Consider the following 22,664-nt stretch of genomic DNA (forward strand, 5'->3'; position numbering starts at 1 on the left):
GCACTTTTACATAACATCTCTCCCTAAGCCTTTGTAGTTCCTCCAAATCATTTAGCCAGAGAGGATAATTATGAGGGCAGTGATTTCCCTATCAAATGAAAGGCCTTTTGAGGCCACTCTCACCAACCCATACTCACACACACACACACAGACTCAAGAGACACACCTCCCACCACACAGAGATGATTGGAGAGGGAGCCTAACATGAAGCAGAGTGTGGTTTCATTCAGTGTTCCCAGACATGCTGTGTGTGTGTGTGTGTGTTGTGGGCGCAGCTGGCCTAACCCTTTTCCTCACGTGTGTACACCAGAGCCCTGGAGCTCCACCCCTTCTCCCTCAAGCCCCTCCTCCGACGAGCCATGGCCTACGAGACGCTGGAGCGCTACTCCAAGGCCTACGTGGATTACAAGACTGTGCTGCAGATCGACAACGGAGTGCAGGCCGCCCATGACAGCGTCAACAGGTACCCCCCTCTCCCTCTCCCCCCCCCTCCCACAAACCCTCCCCCCCCCCCCCCTTTTTCTCTCCCAGCCTCCTCAGAGGCTGGTTCTGGCTCCCAGACCACCTGGCTGTTAGCGAGGGCGTGTGGGCTGTCACGCGTACGCCGCGGTGCGTCAGACGGCTCCGTTGTGGGGTCCAGGCTGCACGCGAGCGCGTGGGCTCTTCCTAAGATTCCTCACCGTTCACACACACACGCACATGCAGACATGCCTCGTCTGATTAGCAGCGGACAGACTTACCTTCTGTCCTCCAGCGAGCCGCTATTTACGGCCTCTGCCGCGTATCCTCTCAGTTACATAATAGGATAACCCACAGGAGGGTGTGTGTATCGTGTACGTTTGTGTGTGTGTGTGTGTATGCGTACATTCACATCTGTACTATATGTGTTTGTGTTACGTACTGTACACATATCTGTACTAAAGTGCTCTTTGTGTGTGTGTGTGTGTGTACAGGATAACCCGGTTGCTGATAGAGCAGGACGGCTCAGAGTGGAGGGGGAACCTTCCAGAGATCCCCCTGGTGCCCCTGTCAGCCCAGCAGCACCGCAGAGAGGAGCCCCCCAACGCTGAGCTGCTGCAGGCCCGCAGCGAGAAAGCCGCCCAGGACGCGGGTGTGTGTGACGCAGATACACACACACACACACCAACTCCCATCTCACACACACGCACACAGGCTGTCTGTCTGTTCTCTGTATATCCCTTTCTCAGAGGTTGCTATGTTGTCGCGGATATTTATTGTCGGATCAAACCCACCCACACGCAGTAAACACAAACACGCTGAACACACACACCAGGATGGGGCCGGTCAGGCATGATGGGGGGGGGGGGGGGGGGGGGGGGGCGGCGGCAGGGGGGTTGTGGGCAGGTAGCAGGGTAGAAGCAGAGCTGCTTCAGGGAAGGGTGAGGTGTAGAATCACCTCAGACAGAGGCGGATGATCTTCATCATCATATTCATCATCTCTATCATGTGTTCCCTGACCAAGCAGTTTGCGGTGCCAGGCTCAAGGCTGTCCAGAGGGTATTTATAACTGGAACGGAGCTGGAAGCTTGTGTTTTCATTTTGATTCCCCTTCCCCCCTTCCACGTCCCATTCACTCTGGGAGAGACTGACTGATGCTGAATGGCATGTCTTTGTTTCAAATAGAGAATTGGCACACTGTCTTCTGTAGGAGACGCTGTTCATGGCAATTCCTCGCAAGTCGTTTGGAGTTTAATCCCGTAGGAAGCGAATGGGAGGGATTTTAGAATTGAGAAAGTGGCTGACTGAATGTGTGGCTGGTTTGAATGACCTGTGGGGATTACTACTAATCTATGACGTTTGCTCTTTCATCAGCCAGGAGAGCAGAAGTACGTTTCAACACCTTGAAACAGGAAGGAAACGAGTTTGTTAAGAGAGGCCAGTTCCCTGAGGCTCTTGGGAAGTACAGTGAATGCCTTAAACTCAAGCCAGATGAATGTGCTATCTACACCAACAGGTAAGGTTGTACCATTGTACACACCTAGTATACATACCATGTAGCACAAACACAGGACATAAACCATATAGTATACACACCTCATCCCTGTTTCATTTATCTCAAAAAGGCAGCCATTGATTACCACCCTATTAGCCTTGCTAATTTTACTAGATAACTCTACCGGCCTTGGCAACTCTACTAGCCTTGACAACTCTTCTAGCCCTACTAGCCATACATTACCAACCTTGCTAGCCCTACCTAGCTTATCTTGTCCTGTTTACCATGCTAGCCTTGTTAGCCATACTAGCTATACTAGTCCTTTTAACCCTCGTGCTGCCTTCGGGTCACATGACCCAAAGGTTCATAACGAACCATCGTTGTGTTTACCCAATTTTACCCAATACAAAAACAAATACAAATTATTTTCTTTTAACCATTCCAATGTGGGGGGTCTGAGACAGCCCGACAGTTAAAAGAAAATGCTTCACTTTCATTTTCTTTTAACCGTCGGGCTGTCTCAGACCCCCCACATTGCGAAGGTTAAAAGAAAAGTATTTTTATTTGTTTTTGTATTGGGTAAAATTGGGTAAACACAATGATGGTTCGTTATGAACCTTTGGGTCATGTGACCCGAAGGCAGCACGAGGGTTAATCTTACTGGCCGTACCACCAATAATAGCCTTGCTAGCCCTACTAGCCATACTGGCTTTGCTAGCCTTGCTAATTGTAATAGCCTTGCTAACGGTACTAGCCTGCAGCTGATTACAGATGAGTCTGGCGAGGCAAGCAGTGGCGTGGCGGGAGAGGAAACAGCTGCTCATTATGTCCGCACCTCGGCTCACCCCCTTTGTCAGTCAGCTAATTTTAGACCTCCGTACGTTGTCCTAGAAAGACAGGAGAGGACAGGCCTTAGCTCTGGGCTCCCCTGAGAGACCAGCTCTCTTGTCTCTTTTTCCCTCTCCCTCTCACAATAGTACGTGTCGTGTTGACGGAGGAAGCGCTTGCTCCCACAGTGATATGAGTCATTGCTGACTTTGCGTGCCCTTATGTGTGTATGCACCGGATGTGTACACACACATCCGCACACACAGGCCTGTGTATCCAGCCATGCACAGTGTAAACATGCCATAGGTTGTGTGCCTGGCTTCCAAACATCATGGAAAGACTGACAGGGTTCCCACCCAGCTCTGATCCTAACCCTGTGTTGGCAGAGGGGGGCTGACTGTGCGCTCTATCCCGCAGAGCCCTGTGCTATCTGAAAGTGGAGCGCTTCGCTGAAGCCAAGCAAGACTGTGACTCAGCAATCAGGCTGGAGCCAACCAATAAGAAGGCCTTTTACAGACGGGCTATGGCCAATAAGGGCCTCAAGGTGAGGATGGAGGGTGGGGACCGCCCTCGGGATCTTTTGTGACCCTGCCAATTTTGGCCTGATGCAATAGTCTCCTTGAACCTTTGGAATGTGTATTTGTTTTAAGACACACCCTGAAAAGGGATCAAACAGACTGCATGTGTGAATGACTTGGGTGTGCCATCTTTTGTGTGCGTGTGTCCGTGTCTCCAGGACTACCTAGCGTGCAGTGGTGACCTTCAGGAGGTTCTGCAGCTGGACCCCAAGGTGCAGGAGGCCGAGACGGAGCTGGAGGAGGTGACGGTGCTCCTCAGACAGAGTCTAGCGGCAGGCTCGCCCGCCAAGCCCAGGAAGCCCGTGGCCATCACCGAGGTAAGGCCACGCCATCCACCCATCCCTGGATCTGCGATCGCAGACGGAGGACATTCCGGAAGAGTTAGACAGTTGGAAGTCAGGGGACGTCACCTGTGGGAAGATAACTACATTTCTAGAACCGAGTAACCTTTCCTCTTTCCTAATCCTCCCGATCTTCTCAGGTGGATGGAGAAGAGGAGCGGATAGGAGGTGCCGCCACCGACGGAGACGCCTCTGTTGCCATGGACAACCGCTGCGGGGCCATGGACGGCGTCGCCATCAACCTCCAGCCCGCCAACGCCTACGAGTTCGGCCAGTCGCTCAACGCGGCGCGCGCCACAGGCGACACGGCGGCGTGCGCCGAGCTCCTGACCCACGTCCCTCCCGAGAGCCTGCCCGTGTACCTGAGCAGCCAGCTGGACGCGGCGAGCATCCACTTCATCATGCAGGCTCTGGACACACACCTGCTGCAGACCAAACCGGACCTGGTCTACCAGCACCTCAGCCAACTCCACAAAACAGAGCGCTTCTCGGTAAGCGGGCGCTCGTCGCGGCTCTGATTCGAGACTAGTGAGGGCGGACTTCCAGATGACCATGTCTCTCTCTCTCCCCCAGGTGGTCCTGATGCTCCTTGAGCAGAGCGAGCAACGTCACATGACCCAGCTGTTCGAGCGCCTGTCCGCCAAGGAGGGGACGGCGTTCACCAGGAACGATGTTCAGAACCTGGCCAATATGTACATCTGACCCCCCCACCCTCCGCCCCCCTCCTCCCACCCTGCATGTGCTCAGCTACATTAAGGATCTATGCAAACGGGCTGAGGTCTCCAAGATGGCGTACTGACAGCAATATCGAGGACCCAAACACACTCTCGTCTTCTCCTTCTACGTTCTGTTCGTGTTCTGTTTAGCGCATACCACTAGTCTATATTTTTTTCTCTCTCTCGAGGTAAAAACATTTTGCTGATGTATACTTTTGTACCTGTGAACATGTTTAGAAGTGATTGGATTGCAGTTTTGCTTGTAAAATGGCCATTCTGCTTCCAGAGTATTCTTATACTGGGCCCAGTGTGCAGTTTGAGACAGACACAAGTATCAGCTGGTGTTTCGCTCTCGCTCTCGCTCTCGCTCTCTCTCTCGCTCTCTCTCTCTCTCTCTCTTCCTCCCCCCCCCCGCTGAGCCAGAGGCATATCGGCTGCAGTTCATACTTCTGGCCCAGCTACTAGTTAGAACCCTGAGTTAAAAGACTCTGAAAAGATGGAAAGCTGGCAGATATAAGATTCTCTCGCAGAAATAATCTAAGGAGTCATCTCTTTGTAGTGCAACCAGGGGTTCTTTAGAAAAGATCACTGCTGATGTGGAGACGCATGCTAGGGGGTTTCTGTTCCAGAACGCAGACACGAGGGGCTTGGGGCTCTTCATCTTTTAATGGATCGGACGTCCATTGATGGTAAAAACAGAATAATAATGCAAATTGCATGACTTACAGTCGGATGTGAGTATTCATGTGTCGTTCTGTATGTGTAAACCCATATGCAGGCTTCATCCAGGGCTGTGTGTAAAGGCTTTACTCTTTACAGTCTTTAGTCTTTACTCAAGAGTAGGGATGACTAAGACCTCAAAACGCCCTTCATTTGACTAGCAAAGCCGCGCGAGTCAAATGCACACATCCATCTTGACGCCCGGCTCTGACGAGCAGCCGTGCGGCCGGAGAGAAGCTGTGTCTTTGTGAGACGCCTGCCTCGGGGATTTTGCTCTTGGTGGGGGGGGAGGAGTGTTCCGTCAAAGGACTGTATAGATTTCAGAAGAACGTTCCACGAGGGGAGAGCCTCGTGGAACGTCAATAAATACATATTGTCAAATGTTAATTGATTCATGTTTTTCAACCTCTAATTGAATGTACCGCGTTCTATTCAGGGAGCAGAGCTGGCAGCTGTGATGATGCAATACCGGCAGGGGCTCCGTTGCTCCGCGCACCAGAGCCAGCCGCTTAACTTGACCATTATATTACCTGTTAGCTTTGCAAAGAGATGTACAAATATTTTGAGGAGTCACAATTTAAGGATTATTTATCAATAAACTGGAATACATCTACTTTATATAGACTACTTTCTCTGTACAGTACTTAAAAATGGTTGTGAATTATATTATGATGTCATGGAAAGATGCAGTTGAATAAAACTGTAAACCGTTACCTGGTGTGTGTGTGTTGTGTACACACACCTATCAAACCATACACACGACCCAAACAAATTTGTATAGCTCGTTTTTTAATTTCCGATATGCATTTACACGCATATTGTAAAGCAAATTAGCAAACAAATATACAAATACCTTAATGTCATTTCAGCACGAATTACAAATGTATGTCTGGCACTAGTGTTCAAAGTGGGAGTACAGAAACTGGGCTTGGTGGAGAAGAACCTCGACAACGAAACCAAAGCAGAAACCAAAAAACGACAACGACCCTAGGTAAAGGACTGCGGAGCGCGGCCCCGTCCCTGCAGAGCGTGGCCCCGTCCCTGCAGAGCGCGGCCCCGTCCCTGCAGAGCGCGGCCCCGTCCCTGCGGAGCGCGGCCCCGTCACTGCGGAGCGCGGCCCCGTCCCTGCAGAGCGCGGCCCCGTCCCTGCGGAGCGCGGCCCCGTCACTGCGGAGCGTGGCCCCGTCCCTGCAGAGCGCGGCCCCGTCCCTGCGGAGCGCGGCCCCGTCACTCCGGAGTGCGGAGTGACGCCACCCACCACACAGCAGCACTGAACGACGACAGAGGACAGACGTGGGAAACACAGAGGAGGACTGGGAGGACTGGGAACGCAAGCCGTGTGCATCCCCGCTCGCAGTGCATTGCAGTACGATAATCCATGGAATTATGAGGTTAACAGTGCAGGTGCCTAGGCCCTCTCTGGCCCCTCGGTTCATTGCGTAGCATTTGTAATAAAGCATGTACAAAAACAGCAGTCTGTGGATTCCTGGGTGTTTTTCCCCCCCGTCCCCCCTCACAGGGGAGGGGTGGACGATGCACCATTATTGAGTCTCAAGATGGCGGTCGGACATCAACGGGTTGACAGGATTTACGTTAACAAGAGCCTGAGTGCTGTCTTTGGTAGGCAATTGAAAAAGTATTGATTTATCACGTCTACCACAGTGTATGAGCGAACACCTGCCACGGACACACAGACATTCTGAAATCATTAGCTTGAAGTCTTGAAGACACTGACTGAAACAGCTTCTTTTTCCCCAAGGCACCATGAGTTAACACAGATAAAGTTCTGGTTGGATTCGGCAAAGTCAGAACCCTGCAACTGAACTCAACGAACGTCAAACAAAAAAAAAACGTTTAACCAATTTCACAGAATTGACCAACCTCATTGGTTATCAAAATAACTAAACATGACCCCCCCCCCCCCCCCCCCCAATAGTCCTGGAGACAAGTCTTTCTAGCGGGGCGTGAGGGCAGCTCCCAGCACTGGTCAGCTACACACACCTCCGCCCCCACCCTTCCTTTCAGACTGGGAACCGATCCCTCCAGGAGAATTCTCCTACACTCCCACAGAATACCTTATAGATCCATATAATACAACCAAGACTCCTGTATCACAACAGGTTCCTTTCCAAACATCCAGAAATGAAACAACAAATTTAAACTGAACAAAAGTGACCAACGATTTTGAAATTTCCATTTGGGCAAAAAAAACAAACTATATTGCCTGGTCCCTATCAAGTTCCACAGAATTTTACGAGTCTAGGACTCCTGCATGGTGCTATATCCTCACTGAAGAGCCCGAGTGAACTATGGGTAACGTAGTTGTGGCACAGTGGTTTTCTTCACCCACGTAGGTTCATAGAGGACTGTAGCCAGCTGGATGAATACAAAAGAGTTTAAGGTGTGGGAATGTGAGCTCTTTGGAGGAAACACCTGCATTCATCATCCTACCATCAACACAGGCATGTCTGTTGGAGGAACACTCTCTGGTTTCACACAGAACACATCGACAGTCCTGTCAGCGGACACAGCCGACGTCAGCTCTCTGACAAACACTATATGAGCCATCTCCCCTCCGGGACGAGGCCCTGAAGACGCCAGGGTGGAACTTTCGAAGCTGCGGTGGGGCCGCTCGGTTAGCGTGGGGGAACAAGTGGGGGACTGACGTGGAGAGTCCGTGGGGCAGCACTTTGTGGGCGTCAGATCTCAGTCTGGATGCAGGGGTTCTTGATGCCGCCGCACGTGGACGGGGCCTGGCTGCTGTGGTTGTTGTTGTTGGGCTCCTTCAGCAGCTCGTCCGAGCAGGAGTCCGTCTCGGCGGCACCCACCAGGCTCACGTCGTCCTCCGTCCGGCAGCGGGGCGAGGACGCCGTCTCCGGGCCGGCGCCGGCCGCCGAGGAGGCCGGGGAGTGGGGGGGCGGGAGCGGGCCGGGGGAGCGGCAGGCCCGGGCGGGGCAGCTCTCCAGCCGGTCGTTCTCCACCTCGGTCAGGGGGCTGACGGCGGCGAAGCGGCCGTGGTAGTCGCCGGCGCCGGAGGGGGCGGCGTGGCCGCAGGAGGTCTTCGCGCTCTCCAGGTCGCAGCAGCTGAACTCGGAGAGCTGGGAGGAGTGGGAGTCGGCCACGGAGGGCAGGCTGCCGCTGAGGGAGGGGGACTCCAGCTCGGAGCTGGTGCTGCGCCGCTCCAGCAGCTGGGCGTCCATGTCCTCCCTGGTCTCGTTGATCTTGGTGCCTCCTCCTCCCCCAGCTCCTCCCCCTCCTCCGCTCCTCCTCCTCAGCTTGCCCTTGCTCTTCTTCCCCGAGGCACAGGGCTCCTTGGAGCCGCGGGCTGCCGGGGTGGAGGAGGCGGAGGGGGGGCCCCTGCCCTCGGCGGGGCAGCCGGAGGGGCAGCTCCAACCCGAGCAGCGGCCCGCGTTGCTGCCCGCGTCCTCCAGGCTGCTGCTGCCGCTGTGGTGCCGGAGCTTGACGGGCTTGGACTCGATGTCCACCTGGACCTCCATACTGGTGCCGTCCCTGGACACGGGACGGGAGGACGGGGTCTGTCAGCGTGCGAGCGAGCGACTGTTTGTGAGTGTGTGGGTGTTCGTGTAAGAGAGTGAGTGTGTGTATTTTCGGAGGCGTTTGCTGTGCTCACCTGTCCAGGGGCAGGTAGTTCAGGATGGACCCAGCCATGGCTTTGGTGCTGGCGTTGTCGCTGATGGTCCCCAGGCTGACGGTGGCCGACTCCCCACTGAGGCTGCAGCGCTCCTTCTGGACGTCCGCCTGCACCTCCAGCCTGGAGAGGAGGGGGGGGGGGGGGGGGGGGGTGATATCATCACGTGCACCATCGATGACAGAACAGGCGGGATGTCCAGTTTGTCATGTTGTCGTCTTCTGACTGATGTTTGAGTGACAAAGTGAGCACTGGTTACTGCTCGCTCACACACACACACACACACACACACCTGTGCAGGTAGTTGACCATGGCGCTGCCTGACAGGCTGCCAGTGATGCTGGCCCCGGCCAGGGCCATGGTGCTGGCGTTCTCACTCAGGTTGTCCCTCATGGTGCCCAGGCGCTCCATGTGACTGCCGCTGGCGCTGAGGCTGCCCGTCAGGCCGCACACACTGCCCTCCCCCAGGCTGGGGTTGTTCCTGGAGTCCACCACGGAGGTGGAGTCTGGAGGAGAGGAGGAAAGAGGAAATTAGGTGAGGAAAGGAAATGACGTGAGGACCCAGGATCACCATTCTCATGTTTTCTTCTGTTTTTGTGTGTGTAGTTCCCCCCCCCCCCCCCCCCCCCCAAAGTAAGGGTGGGCGGAGCCAGCGGCGCTCACGCACCTGTGGCCGCCGCCCCGCTGCCGGCGTTCATGTCGTTCTCGTCGTCAAACTCGATCCGCACGCCCTTGCCGTTGCCCGCCGACACGCCGCACCCCCCGCTGCGGCACAGGGAGATGGGCACCACACCGTACACGTACGCCAGCATGATGGGCACGCCCACGCCTGTGCACACACACACACACACAGGGACACCCACACGGAAATACATAAGGACACGCACATGCGTAACATTTCCTGCAGTGACCAGACACATCCAGCAGAGGTCACCGTTGTACAGGACAGCTCAGCAAGGTGGCATCGCCTGAGTTGAAATGACCCTTCCAGCAAAATCGAATGTGAAAACAAACAGCTTTACATAAGACCAGATCACGAGCACACAGGGCAAAAGAAGAAGGAGGAACAGTCCCGTCAGGATAAGTCGATAAACGGACAGGAAGTCAGGGTTTACGAGCCTGCCTGCCGATTATTTGTTGACCTTGCTCTCAGGGGCGACTGCAGTAGGAGTTGGCATGATGGAGAGGAAGGGAGAGAGTGTGTGTGTGTGAGTGAGTGAGAGATTGTATGTGAGATGGAAAGAGAAAGGGAGAGAGGAAAAGAGAGAGGGAGGTAGACGGGGGGGAACACTCACCCACGGTGACGGCTGCCACCACTGGAGACACGATGACTGACAGGGTCACGCCCCCAGCGATCACCAGGTTCCTCTTGTGGTTGGAGATATCCTTACCCTCGTAGCGGTTATGGATCTGAACCAGTCAGGGGGAGAGGAGACAGGGTCAGGGGGACTGACAGTGTTGCAGTAGTGTACTCTTTTTTTACCAAGAAAGTGTTGCAGTAGTGAACGCTACTGCAACCAGACAGCACTGCAGACAGACAGTGTTGCAGTAAGCAACTCTAACCAGACAATGTTGCAGTAATGAACGCTACTCTAACCTGACAGTGTTGCAGTAATAAACGCTACTCTAAGCAGACAGTGTTGCAGTAATGAACGCTACTCTAACCTGACAGTGTTGCAGTAATAAACGCTACTCTAAGCAGACAGTGTTGCAGTAATGAACGCTACTCTAACCTGACAGTGTTGCAGTAATGAACGCTACTCTAACCTGACAGTGTTGCAGTAATGAACGCTACTCTAACCTGACAGTGTTGCAGTAATAAACGCTACTCTAAGCAGACAGTGTTGCAGTAATGAACGCTACTCTAACCAGACAGTGTTGCAGTAATGAACGCTACTCTAACCAGACAGTGTTGCAGTAATGAACGCTACTCTAACCTGACAGTGTTGCAGTAATAAACGCTACTCTAACCAGACAGTGTTGCAGTAATGAACGCTACTCTAACCTGACAGTGTTGCAGTAATGAACGCTACTCTAACCTGACAGTGTTGCAGTAATAAACGCTACTCTAAGCAGACAGTGTTGCAGTAATGAACGCTACTCTAACCTGACAGTGTTGCAGTAATGAACGCTACTCTAACCTGACAGTGTTGCAGTAATGAACACTACTCTAACCTGACAGTGTTGCAGTAATGAACGCTACTCTAACCTGACAGTGTTGCAGTAATGAACGCTACTCTAACCTGACAGTGTTGCAGTAATGAACACTACTCTAACCAGACAGTGTTGCAGTAATGAACGCTACTCTAACCTGACAGTGTTGCAGTAATGAACGCTACTCTAACCTGACAGTGTTGCAGTAATGAACGCTACTCTAACCAGACAGTATTGCAGTAATGAACGCTACTCTAACCAGACAGTATTGCAGTAATGAACGCTACTCTAAGCAGACAGTGTTGCAGTAATGAACGCTACTCTAAGCAGACAGTGTTGCAGTAATGAACGCTACTCTAAGCAGACAGTGTTGCAGTAATGAACGCTACTCTAACCTGACAGTGTTGCAGTAATGAACGCTACTCTAAGCAGACAGTATTGCCGTAATGAACGCTACTCTAACCAGACAGTATTGCAGTAATGAACGCTACTCTAACCTGACAGTGTTGCAGTAATGAACGCTACTCTAAGCAGACAGTGTTGCAGTAATGAACGCTACTCTAAGCAGACAGTGTTGCAGTAATGAACGCTACTCTAAGCAGACAGTGTTGCAGTAATGAACGCTACTCTAACCTGACAGTGTTGCAGTAATGAACGCTACTCTAAGCAGACAGTGTTGCAGTAATGAACGCTACTCTAACCTGACAGTGTTGCAGTAATAAACGCTACTCTAAGCAGACAGTGTTGCAGTAATGAACGCTACTCTAACCTGACAGTGTTGCAGTAATGAACGCTACTCTAACCTGACAGTGTTGCAGTAATGAACACTACTCTAACCTGACAGTGTTGCAGTAATGAACGCTACTCTAACCTGACAGTGTTGCAGTAATGAACGCTACTCTAACCTGACAGTGTTGCAGTAATGAACACTACTCTAACCAGACAGTGTTGCAGTAATGAACGCTACTCTAACCTGACAGTGTTGCAGTAATGAACGCTACTCTAACCTGACAGTGTTGCAGTAATAAACGCTACTCTAACCTGACAGTGTTGCAGTAATGAACGCTACTCTAACCAGACAGTATTGCAGTAATGAACGCTACTCTAACCAGACAGTATTGCAGTAATGAACGCTACTCTAAGCAGACAGTGTTGCAGTAATGAACGCTACTCTAAGCAGACAGTGTTGCAGTAATGAACGCTACTCTAAGCAGACAGTGTTGCAGTAATGAACGCTACTCTAACCTGACAGTGTTGCAGTAATGAACGCTACTCTAAGCAGACAGTATTGCCGTAATGAACGCTACTCTAACCAGACAGTATTGCAGTAATGAACGCTACTCTAACCTGACAGTGTTGCAGTAATGAACGCTACTCTAAGCAGACAGTGTTGCAGTAATGAACGCTACTCTAAGCAGACAGTGTTGCAGTAATGAACGCTACTCTAAGCAGACAGTGTTGCAGTAATGAACGCTACTCTAACCTGACAGTGTTGCAGTAATGAACGCTACTCTAAGCAGACAGTGTTGCAGTAATGAACGCTACTCTAACCTGACAGTGTTGCAGTAATGAACGCTACTCTAAGCAGACAGTGTTGCAGTAATGAACGCTACTCTAAGCAGACAGTGTTGCAGTAATGAACGCTACTCTAAGCAGACAGTATTGCAGTAATGAACGCTACTCTAAGCAGACAGTGTTGCAGTAATAAACGCTACTCTAAGCAGACAGTGTTGCAGTAATGAACGCTACTCTAAGCAGACAGTATTGCAGTAATGAACGCTACTCTAAGCAGACAGTATTGCAGTAATGAACGCTACTCTAAGCAGACAGTGTTGCAGTAATGAACGCTACTCTAAGCAGACAGTGTTGCAGTAATGAACGCTACTCTAAGCAGACAGTGTTGCAGTAATGAACGCTACTCTAAGCAGACAGTGTTGCAGTAATGAACGCTACTCTAAGCAGACAGTGTTGCAGTAATGAACGCTACTCTAAGCAGACAGTGTTGCAGTAACAGTAGCAGAAGGTGGGGGAGAGCAGGAGAGAGCCATGGCTCTGGCTCGGCCTCCATCTTGGCAGGCTCTGCGGGGGAATTTAGAAACTTTCTGGCAGAGGACCGTGGTTTTATTGTTCCTCTTTCATATTTGACACGGCTCTGTGAGTAATGACATGTCATGAGGGGAAAGAAATGCTGTTAAGTAATGTGGCGTTCACTCGAGATACTGTAGTAGCAACCAGTTCAACACGGAAACCAGACTCTTGCATTGCGACTGTATGACAAACAGGTCCACGCGTGGCCTCACCTTCCGGCCCACGTACACCGGGATGCCGATGATCATGGCGGGGATGGCGATGCCGGCGATGAGGGCGATGCCCACGGGGGCGCCCACCAGCGTGCCCAGCTGCCACAGGATCTTCTTCTTCCGGCTCCACGGCTTCTTGCCCCAGAAGGTACACCCTGACGGACTGGAGGAGAGAGGGTGGGGGAGGAGAGACGGGGTAGGGGAGGAGAGGAGAGAGAGGTTGGGGGAGGAGAGGAGAGAAAGGGTGGAGGAGAGGAGAGGAGAGAGGGGAGAGAGCGTGGGTGAAGAGACGGAGAGGGGAGAGCACACACTGACCACGTTGACAGACTGGATGTGAACTGGAAGTTTCCAAATAGAGCTGACCATAAAAAAAAGCTTTTTTCCATTTCCTCTCCATTTCCCTGTCATCCTACTGCTACTGTAAAAGCTGTGAAGCACCACTGAATGCTCTGACAGATGCGAGTGGGGCGCGTGTGTAGCGCGCGTGTAGCGCATGTCTGCGTGCGCGTCTCACCTCAGGTAGTGCAGATCAGAGATCTCCTTCATGCAGAGCCAGCAGAACTCGCAGCCGCAGACGGCGCAGGTCATGTGATTGCAGCTGCCGTCGTTCATCTTGATGATGTACGCGGCGCAGCGCGGACAGGGCTTGATGTCATCGGCTGGGGGACGGCGGAGCAGAAACACCCGCGAGTGAGAACACGGCCACACCTCGCGCGTGTGCGCGCGGAGTGTGTAGCAAGAAAGACGGAGTGCGCAGGCGCACGTGTGCGCGTGTGTGCGCGTTCCCCCAGGCGTACCTGCGGCGCCGCTCTCCTGGCTGTAGCTGAGGGAGGAGGAGCGCGCCGTCCTCAGCCGCAGGCTCTGCGCCCGCTGCTGGCGCGCCGCGTCGCACGTCTGGTTGGGGTGCCACAGCTGCTTGCAGTGGTAGCAGAACTCCGTCCCGCAGCCCTCGCGGCCGCACGTCAGCTTGGGGCAGCTGGCGCAGCCGAAGGCGATCACCGCATACCTGCGGACACGAGCAGGGGTGTTAGGGGGGGCGCCGTTTGGGTGGGAGGGTTCAGGAGATAGGGTGGGTACAGGGGGGGGGGGGGGGGACCTACCTCTCTCTCTCTCCCACCCTACATCTATCGGCCTCGATCTCTCTCTGTCCCTCTTTGCCTCCTTTGGTCTTTACCTCCCTTCCTATCGGTCTCTACTTCCCTTCATCCATCCAGTCTCTCCTTCAGCCAAATCCTCCCTTAGCCATCAGCCAGAGAATCAATCCTGTACTTCCTGTGTCCTCACAGAACCCCGCCATCCTCCTATCAGGGAGCATTGATCCTGGGTTCCAATCGGCCCCGGTTGATCCCACACTGTTCACCGTTCCCAGCACGCCTCCCTTTTCTCCCCCACATCTTCCTCTCTACTCCCTTCAAATCCCTCTCAAAGACCATAGGAGGTTCCGGACCCTCACCCCAGTTGACTGTTCCAGGGTCAGGGTGTGGAATCCTAACATGATCCAGGAAAAACTCGATTGATAGCATACCGAGTGTCCGAGCTGATACACACTGCAGACTGGACTAATGGACCCCAGGGGGGGGGGGATGGGGGAGGCCAGTAGGACGGCTTCAGGCTCTGGGCCTCAGGCCTGCTTTGGGGTTGTACCATGGTCTGGGCCAGGTTTAGAATTCTACCAGGGACTGGGTCGAGGGCTTTACAAGGACTGGGTCTGGCCTGGAGTTCCCATCAGTTTGTGTGGGCTGTCTGTGTCTACTGGCCATTGTTTTACAGTGATATACAAGATATGTAGGCCAAGAAAACTCTCCTGGCAACCAAGACAGCACTCCTAGCCAACACAAAACTAGGCTACGTTACAACAGACCACTCCTAGCCCTAGCCAACACAAAACTAGGATACGTTACAACAGACCACTCCTAGCCCTAGACAACACAAAACTAGGCTACGTTACAACAGACCACTCCTAGCCCTAGACAACACAAAACTGTCCAGGCTATCAAAGGGGCCCTCCTAGCCAAGCCCGGTGTGCTAGCCAACGGAACAGTGAGTCATAAAGGAAGACCAACATTAACAGGTAGGGCGGCCAGGTGCCCTGGAGACAAGGAACACCGAGACCATGCAGACGGAGGTCATAAACCTTCTGTCCCGTCTAAAACACGGCCGACTGGCCTGACAACATGCTTGAACGGCTGTTCTTCTGAACTGGACACGCGCAGACAGAGAGCGAGAGAGCGCAGAGGAGGAGGAGTTAGACACGTCTTTATGAGTTTCATTATCTCAAACAATTCCTGGAAGAAAAGGAAATGACTGCCGACGACACTCCCAAGTGGAGCCGGCCGCACGTGAAAATGGCCGAGGTGGGAGCTCAAGTTCATCATGATCAAGATGATCAGACGGCTAACGAGTCTTGGCATCTGACCTCTCACACTCTCACACACAGACACACTCTCACACTCTCTCTCACACACACACACACATACCCTCTCATGCACACACTCGCACAAAAATTCTCTCACACACACACACACACACACGCTCTCCCTCCCTCCCTCCGTCCTTGCACTGCAGCAGCAGTGTGGCTCAGTGGCGGTGGGCCAGCAGGCAGTCAGGAATGGAATTAGCTATCCAGCTATCCACAGCCCTGCATGGCCTGGGAATTACTGACCAGGGAGGGACACATCAGGCCACAGTACAGACACGAGAGAGAGAGAGGGAGAGCGAGCGAGAGAGAGAGGTAACTAGATGTACATCTCCTGCGTAGGGGGGTTGAGGTCATGTTTACCCAGAACACACTGGTCCTGGTCTGGACTCTGGCCCTGGACAAGTCCGTCCGTCAGCAGGAATGTTAACACGGCAACAGCAGATCAGGCATATGCCCGCCCCCCTCCACGCACATCACCTCTCCTTCTCTCACTTCTCCCTTCTTACCTCCTACCCTCCTGATGGGACTCCCTCCACCCTATCCTAGGCACTATCCTCTCCTCCTCTCCCCCTCTCCTCCCCCCTCCTCTCCCCCCCCCTCCTCCTCTCCTCTCCTTTCCCCCCTACAGGTCAATGGCAGTCCATCTGTTCCTACCAGGTATCTGCTGCGTACTAGGCTGGAGCCAGTAAGGCCATCTTTCGTGGCCAAGCTAATATTTGCTCTAGCAGGGGGTGGAGCTTAGGTAGAGTAAACAAAGTATTTCCCCCAGGATCAGCCAGCAAGGCCGACTGGCCTCTGAGTCCCTGACTGGTGGTGATAGTGACTCAGCTGGGGTGTGGAACACAGGGCTGCATCATGGGGCTGGGTCTGGGGGCTGAGACTGGGGGCCGGGGCTAGGGGGCTGGGACAGGGGACTGGGGCTAGGGACCGATGGCTGAGACTGGGGGCTGAGACTGGGAACTGGGGGCTGAGACTGGGGGCTGAGACTGGGGGCTGAGACTGGGGGCTGAGACTGGGGGCTGAGACTGGGGGCTGAGACTGGGGGCTGAGACTGGGGGCTGAGACTGGGAGCTGAGACTGGGAGCTGAGACTGGGAGCTGAGACTGGGGGCTGAGACTGGGGGCTGAGACTGGGGGCTGAGACTGGGGGCTGAGACTGGGAGCTGAGACTGGGAGCTGAGACTGGGGGCTGAGACTGGGAGCTGAGACTGGGAGCTGAGACTGGGGGCTGAGACTGGGGGCTGTGGCAGGGTCCTAAAGAAGGAGCTCCTCCCCTACCTCTTATCCTCTAACCAATCCTAACCCTGATAATCCATGTCTGATGTATTACACATGAATTACACACACAGAGCCCTCCATAATACCACATTACTGTTAATGGCTCTACAAATTGGCTGTACAATTTGCCTTACCAACAGAGCCCTAGTAAATAGACTGGCAATCCATAAACGAAAGGGACTCAGCTGTGTGTCAGTGTCACTCTGACATCCAGACACACAGTGATCCTATGAGACTGGGCTAAAGAGCTTCAGTTAGGGCATGTTGTTGTCCTAGCGACTCCAAGGCACCAATCAGCAGCATGTTCTCTTCGGTGCCACCACTCTTGGCCCTGGCAGTGCCATCCTCCTCTCCTCCCCCACCCCTCTGGTCACGTGACCCAGGCTGGGCTCCAACCCCATTCTACTTATGAAAGCACAATGGGCCCAAACGCTGGTGTCAGCAGACCGCCGGCCAGACGCCATGCTTTTGTTCCACTGCAGCAGAGGCCCAGACAGCTAGCTAGGGCAGTCCACAGAGCTGGACCAGAGGCCCAGACAGCTAGCTAGGGCTGTCCACATAGCTGGACCAAGAGGCCCAGACAGCTAGCTAGGGCAGTCACCAGAGCTGGACCAGAGGCCCAGACCAGAGGCCCAGACCAGAGGCCCAGACCAGAGGCCCAGACCAGAGGCCCAGACAGCTAGCTAGAGCTGCCCACCCATTTTCTGTGATGTGTGTGTGTGTGTGTGTGTCTGTGAGTGTGTCTGCTGCACCCAGTTCTCACCCGCAGTCCGGTGCGGGGCACCAGCGGCAGTCCGGGTCGGCCACCAGCCAGCGGCGCAGCATGAACTCCTCATACTTCTCCATGAGGGCGTGGTCGGCCAGGATCATGCGGATGTCGTGGGGGTTGAAGCGCTCCGAGCACTCGGGGCAGCAGATGTTGACGCGGCTCTCGGAGATCTCGATGCGCAGGTACTGGCGCAGGCAGTCAGCGCACGAGCGGTGGTGGCACGTCATGATGTCAGGGAAGCAGTCCTTGGAGTGACGCAGAAGGCACAGGGGGCACTCCAGCAGCCCCGAGGAGGGAGGGGAGGAGGGGCCGGCGGCGGCGGCGGAGCCTCCCGAGGAGGTGGAGGCCGCCCCCGCCACGGAGAAGGCGGAGTTCTTGTCGTTGCACATCTCGGAGTGGATGCTCTCTATGCTGGCGATGCCGTCCACCCCTCCCAGCCCGACGTGGAGATCGCGGGACTTGCGCTTGGGCTCCCGGCGCCGTCGGAAGAAGGCAGCCAGGGACAGGCGCCTCTTCTTGGGGGCCTTCTTGACCGAGGGCAGGCTGATGGAGGAGGCGGTGGACTGGAGGTCCCTGTCCGAACCCATCTGCTGGTGCTTCTGGAGACTCATGTCTCCTCCGGAGGGGAGTAGAGGGGAACCGGCCACGCCCCTCACATGGACAGGGAGGGCCAGGCCTGGGAGGGGGAGAGGGGGGTGGATGGGGGAGGGGGGTGGGGGTCCGGGGTGGGGGGACAGGTTTTCCGCGGGCGGGACACGGTTTAAGACATGGTGGTTTCTTCCGGTGAATCAATCATATCAGCCAGCTAGCCCCTCTAAATGTGGGGCTTCAACACCTCAATACCTGGGTGGGAGAAGGGGGGGGGGGGGACATCTGTCAGACCAGTAACTTTAAAAAACGTACACACAGGTAACCTACTGTCGTCCATCGGAAAGTTGTCCAAGTCGAGTGAAACTTCAAATTGTCGTTCATACACCCAAATAACACAATTTGCCATCAGACAGAAAGCCCAAACACTCCCACCAGCTGAAAGAGGTTATGTTGACTGATTTGATCAGACACGTTAGAACACTAGCTCCTTGCTGCTCCAAACAGCTGTGTTCGGAGACTGCTGTCAGTCTCCTTGCCAGGGAAAACATCTGCTCTCAGATTGAACACTCATGTAACAATGACGTCTGCCCTCGAGGAGAGGAATGCCGCCATGGAGAGAAGAGCTCAAGAGCAGAAGATCACATTCGTCACTCGGACTGGCGAAGGTCCAGAGATGTGATAAAAACACTTAGCCGGCTATTGTGAATAAACAAAGTCTTCCTGTAAACAACAGCCTTCAAACCAAGGCCACCAATGTCAACACATTTACTTACTATCACACACACCTCTGACTACTAATCCATTATTTTGTGCGTCGTTAAGGTTTGTCATAGCCGATTGACTAATTATCTTGTCATGAGGCAGGTGGTCTCCAGATAGCTAGCCTTAAAAGATTATGTGCATTTTGCTTGACAACCAAGCAAGGAGGTAGACAACCTTGTACCACTGACAGCCCGTGTGTTTGTGTTATACTTCCATGGCATCACTGCTGACTAGCAAGGTCTGGCTGACCAAGGTGATATAGGAAGTGAGTTAATGGTATGCAATTTAACTGACTCATTACAGACTAGGTCTCATAAGTTCCCGGTATGCACACAATTGTATGTTAGTTTCATATTGAGCTAGCCATGGTGTACACTCTTTTAAGTCTGCAAATACACACACAATATTCAAGTTAACATTAAGAGATTAGATACACACTTGGATGCATATTGTCAGGTGTCACACCATCAAGTGATGGTCTCCACAGAAGGTGGACAAAGCAAACATTTGTCACAACAGACGACTTAAAAACGTTTAAATGTTTTCCAAATATAATGGCTGGTTGGGCAGATTCTAAATCTTACAGTTTGACATTGGCTAAAATGACCATGATACATACGTGAGGAATTATAAAAAGCGGGTAAATGCGTTAATTCCAGGCTCAGTCTTAGAGCTACCTTTCTATTACAGAGGTTGGCCTGAGCATACTAGCTAGCTAACGTTAGCTAGCTGCGAAAAACAATAACTTGGCTAACTAACACTAACTATCGTTCTCCAACCCAATGAAGTCAGAGGTTTAAATGTATAGATGCCACACGACCCATCAGTAATCTAGATAGCTAGTGAGTTAGCAACTGGCAGCCGAGTGATCAACAGTGGGTGAACTGCAAGTAGACTACTAGTTCTGAGACTGAGTATTTCCTGGAACATAAACATTCCATGGAACGTTAAACAAAAATAAACGCATCACGTTCTGTCGCAATCTAAGATAGATAAATGCGAAAGGTTGCTAATGAAGTACACACGCTTGCAAAATCAGGTAACAATTTACAACAGCGACACATTATAATGTGTTTATATAGTCATCTTTGATTCCAGCGAATAGACTAAGCTAGCACTAGCTAACTCACACAGCAGGCAATAGCTACCTACCTAGCTCTCGCTAGCTAGTTTGCGTGCTAACGAGACGTTAGCTCGCTAGCAACTGGGTTGCAATTATTAGGAGTCAACCAACATAGAAACGCAATGAACGTACCGATTAGGAAGTGCAAAACTACTTGTCTTGAGATATCTCAATAAATCAACGCTTTCTCTTTACATCGTAGTCCCGATCAAATAAAAGAGGTAAAAGCTGTCTCGTCACTTTCACATTTTCCAATATACTTCTTTTCGGTCGGCGGTCCCACCTTCATCCGCTCTGATCAACAGCTCAAGCTCACCCGTTGTTCATGGCTCGCGTTGACTATTCGAAACAGTTTCACATATCTCGCGAGACTTTGTTCATGTACAAACGTAGGCATGTTAAATCACGACTTCTTTTGAGATTTGTCAGCTGGATACATTTGACTGATTGATTGATCACTTTTGAACTGAAAAAGGTAATTGGATATGACGTTGGAAATGAAAATGTGTTCATTCCCATGTGTGATGAAAATGTGTGATTCCCATACAGACAGCCAGTTACCCAACGTTGACATTGCTCACATGCTTCTCATAACTGTTAGAGATAGGGGATGCATTAGGATACTGCCTGGCTTCATGGAATTTGAAGGTAAAGACATACTTGAGTTGACAGTCATGTCAGCCAATAGATGTTAACGTGCCGAGTCCTCTGCACAGTCCATTTAATCAGAAGATCTAACTATATTATTGTTTAAATTGTTTGAGCAATATATACACAAAGGATACATACAGCACCTTTGAATATATATTGAATAATTATGTTGGGAGACGCTGCTCAAAACACATCAAACACATGTTCTCTCACATGGAAAATAAATATGCTGGTGTCGACAAATTGCTGACACACAAGACTCACTGAATTTACAGCTCCCATTTTGTCTTCCCTCGCATCCAGGCAGATGTACCTCCATCTCGCCTGCTTCCTATCTGAGAACGGGAAGCACAGTCACTGTGAAGTATTTGATCACTAACACCTGCACACAGCAGATGAGAGTAGTAAATTCCTGGCAGACTTCTAAACAGAGCAAGTATTTTGCATCACAGACACAGAGTCCTCGACATTCTACACCTTCACAACCAACCAAGATTCAAATAGATAATAAAAAAGCTACTGCTCTGTATTTAATAGGTCAGAAGACAGGAGATGATTTAGCTCCCTGTCATGAAACACACACGCACACATAATTGTTGTAATTCCCCTTCATGATTCAGAACTGAAACCCGGTGCTAACCCAGACTGTATTCTGTGTCCATAGCAACCAGATAAACAATCATAAAGTCTTCCTTCACTTCACCAAACACTTCCACTATAAAGGTAAGTCATAGCTTTTATGATTTGAAGAACCAGTGGAGAGACTCTAAGACTATAAGACAGATGTTATACAATGAATGTAGTTTTTTGAGAAAGCACAGACACACATCATCCCCTCACTGAAATAATGGATATCACACACATAGTAGTGAACATATTTTCCACTCTTTCCCACACTCCTTCCAAAACACAGCTAAAACTAAATTGTTTGTTTTGAAATATGCAATTGCACAACTCTTCCAAAATATTTGGCAGACAGGGCAGACAGACGTGTTTTATCCACCCTAGAGAGGATTACATGGACAACCGGCCAGTGTCTTCTAAAATGGAGGGGTGATGCGGCCCCATGCGAGGAGAGTAAGAGTGTCCCTTCTGCCACTCGTCTCACATCAACCAGTCTTACTCATTTCTTTCATTTTGACTTCCTGTTAATGCCCCACCGAGCGAGCCAGCCTCTCTGAATAGAGATTGAACATCAGGCCCAGACAAGTGAGAGGCAGCAGATCATGTGACATGAGGAATCTGGGGTAAGCTGAGGCTTTTATACACTCAAAAGATGCAGGTCAGCACAACAGACGAGGCAGAGCACTGTTGTGTCGCTGCAAGAAGGCTGCTACTTAATGGTTCTTTCTGCTGCACATGATTCACCTCACACTTAAAGAGCTCCCTGCCTTGTACTGCAGCTCAGGGGTTTTTATGAGAAAATGAAACGGTTCCAGACGAGGGAGGGCGGAATATAAAAAAAACGCTTGGAAAACAAAGGTGGTGAGAGTTTGGGAAGATGGTGATCAAGATAAGACTGTTCTGTGAGGGTCTGTCTCTATAAGGCATTTTTGGAGTGTAAATAGCGAGCTGGCTGTGCTTATTGTCCATCCCTGGGCAGGGGACCTGAGGTGAACCATCTTGGTGAACCAAGAAAAATAACAGAATTCCCGTACCACGCAGCTATGTCCTCTCATCCAGCTATCAAACTGTGAGGACAAAATATGTTTACCCCAAATCCCTCCATGGGCCATGAACAAACAACAATAAAAACATGCTACAGTGCGAGCTCGATGACCTCTTGAAAAGTTCCTCAGAATTGGTCATGTGCTGCGCATCAGTGCTAAAGT

At 51.9% G+C, this 22,664-nt stretch overlaps 2 protein-coding genes across 2 annotated transcripts in view; one reads left to right on the forward strand and one right to left on the reverse strand.

The window, feature by feature from the left end:
• Nucleotides 1-5,755, forward strand: part of spag1b (sperm associated antigen 1b) — a 12,793-nt gene extending 7,038 nt beyond the window's left edge. Inside the window, exons 12-18 of the mRNA XM_062465187.1 lie at nt 311-463; nt 954-1,111; nt 1,834-1,975; nt 3,200-3,326; nt 3,519-3,677; nt 3,842-4,192; nt 4,275-5,755. Coding sequence (XP_062321171.1) covers nt 311-463; nt 954-1,111; nt 1,834-1,975; nt 3,200-3,326; nt 3,519-3,677; nt 3,842-4,192; nt 4,275-4,403 — 1,219 coding nt within the window. The 3' untranslated portion in view covers nt 4,404-5,755. The remainder of the gene's footprint in view (nt 1-310; nt 464-953; nt 1,112-1,833; nt 1,976-3,199; nt 3,327-3,518; nt 3,678-3,841; nt 4,193-4,274) is intronic.
• Nucleotides 5,756-6,638: 883 nt separating this feature from the next.
• Nucleotides 6,639-20,509, reverse strand: LOC134023234 (E3 ubiquitin-protein ligase RNF19A-like). Its single transcript, XM_062465188.1, has 10 exons — nt 20,314-20,509; nt 17,700-18,548; nt 14,038-14,246; nt 13,755-13,899; nt 13,241-13,403; nt 10,082-10,196; nt 9,454-9,615; nt 9,079-9,292; nt 8,769-8,909; nt 6,639-8,647 (listed from the first exon to the last, which is right to left on the reverse strand). The coding sequence occupies exons 2-10, from the start codon at nt 18,314-18,316 to the stop codon at nt 7,837-7,839; spliced, it is 2,577 nt and encodes an 858-aa protein (XP_062321172.1). The 5' UTR covers nt 18,317-18,548; nt 20,314-20,509; the 3' UTR covers nt 6,639-7,836.
• Between the last annotated feature and the right edge of the window lie 2,155 nt (nt 20,510-22,664).

The sequence above is a fragment of the Osmerus eperlanus genome, chromosome 7, assembly GCF_963692335.1.
Source record: "Osmerus eperlanus chromosome 7, fOsmEpe2.1, whole genome shotgun sequence".
Taxonomy (NCBI): Eukaryota; Metazoa; Chordata; class Actinopteri; order Osmeriformes; family Osmeridae; genus Osmerus; species Osmerus eperlanus.

Bases quoted from the DNA above. Each gene is read 5' to 3' on its own strand.
- LOC134023234 (XM_062465188.1), bottom strand. From the start codon at position 18,316: ATGAGTCTCCAGAAGCACCAGCAGATGGGTTCGGACAGGGACCTCCAG. The intron at 9,293-9,453 runs GTGCGTGAGCGC...CCTCTCCTCCAG, and splicing joins CAGCGGGGCGGCGGCCACAG to ACTCCACCTCCGTGGTGGAC. The intron at 8,910-9,078 runs GTGTGTGTGTGT...CCTCCTCTCCAG, and splicing joins ATGGTCAACTACCTGCACAG to GCTGGAGGTGCAGGCGGACG.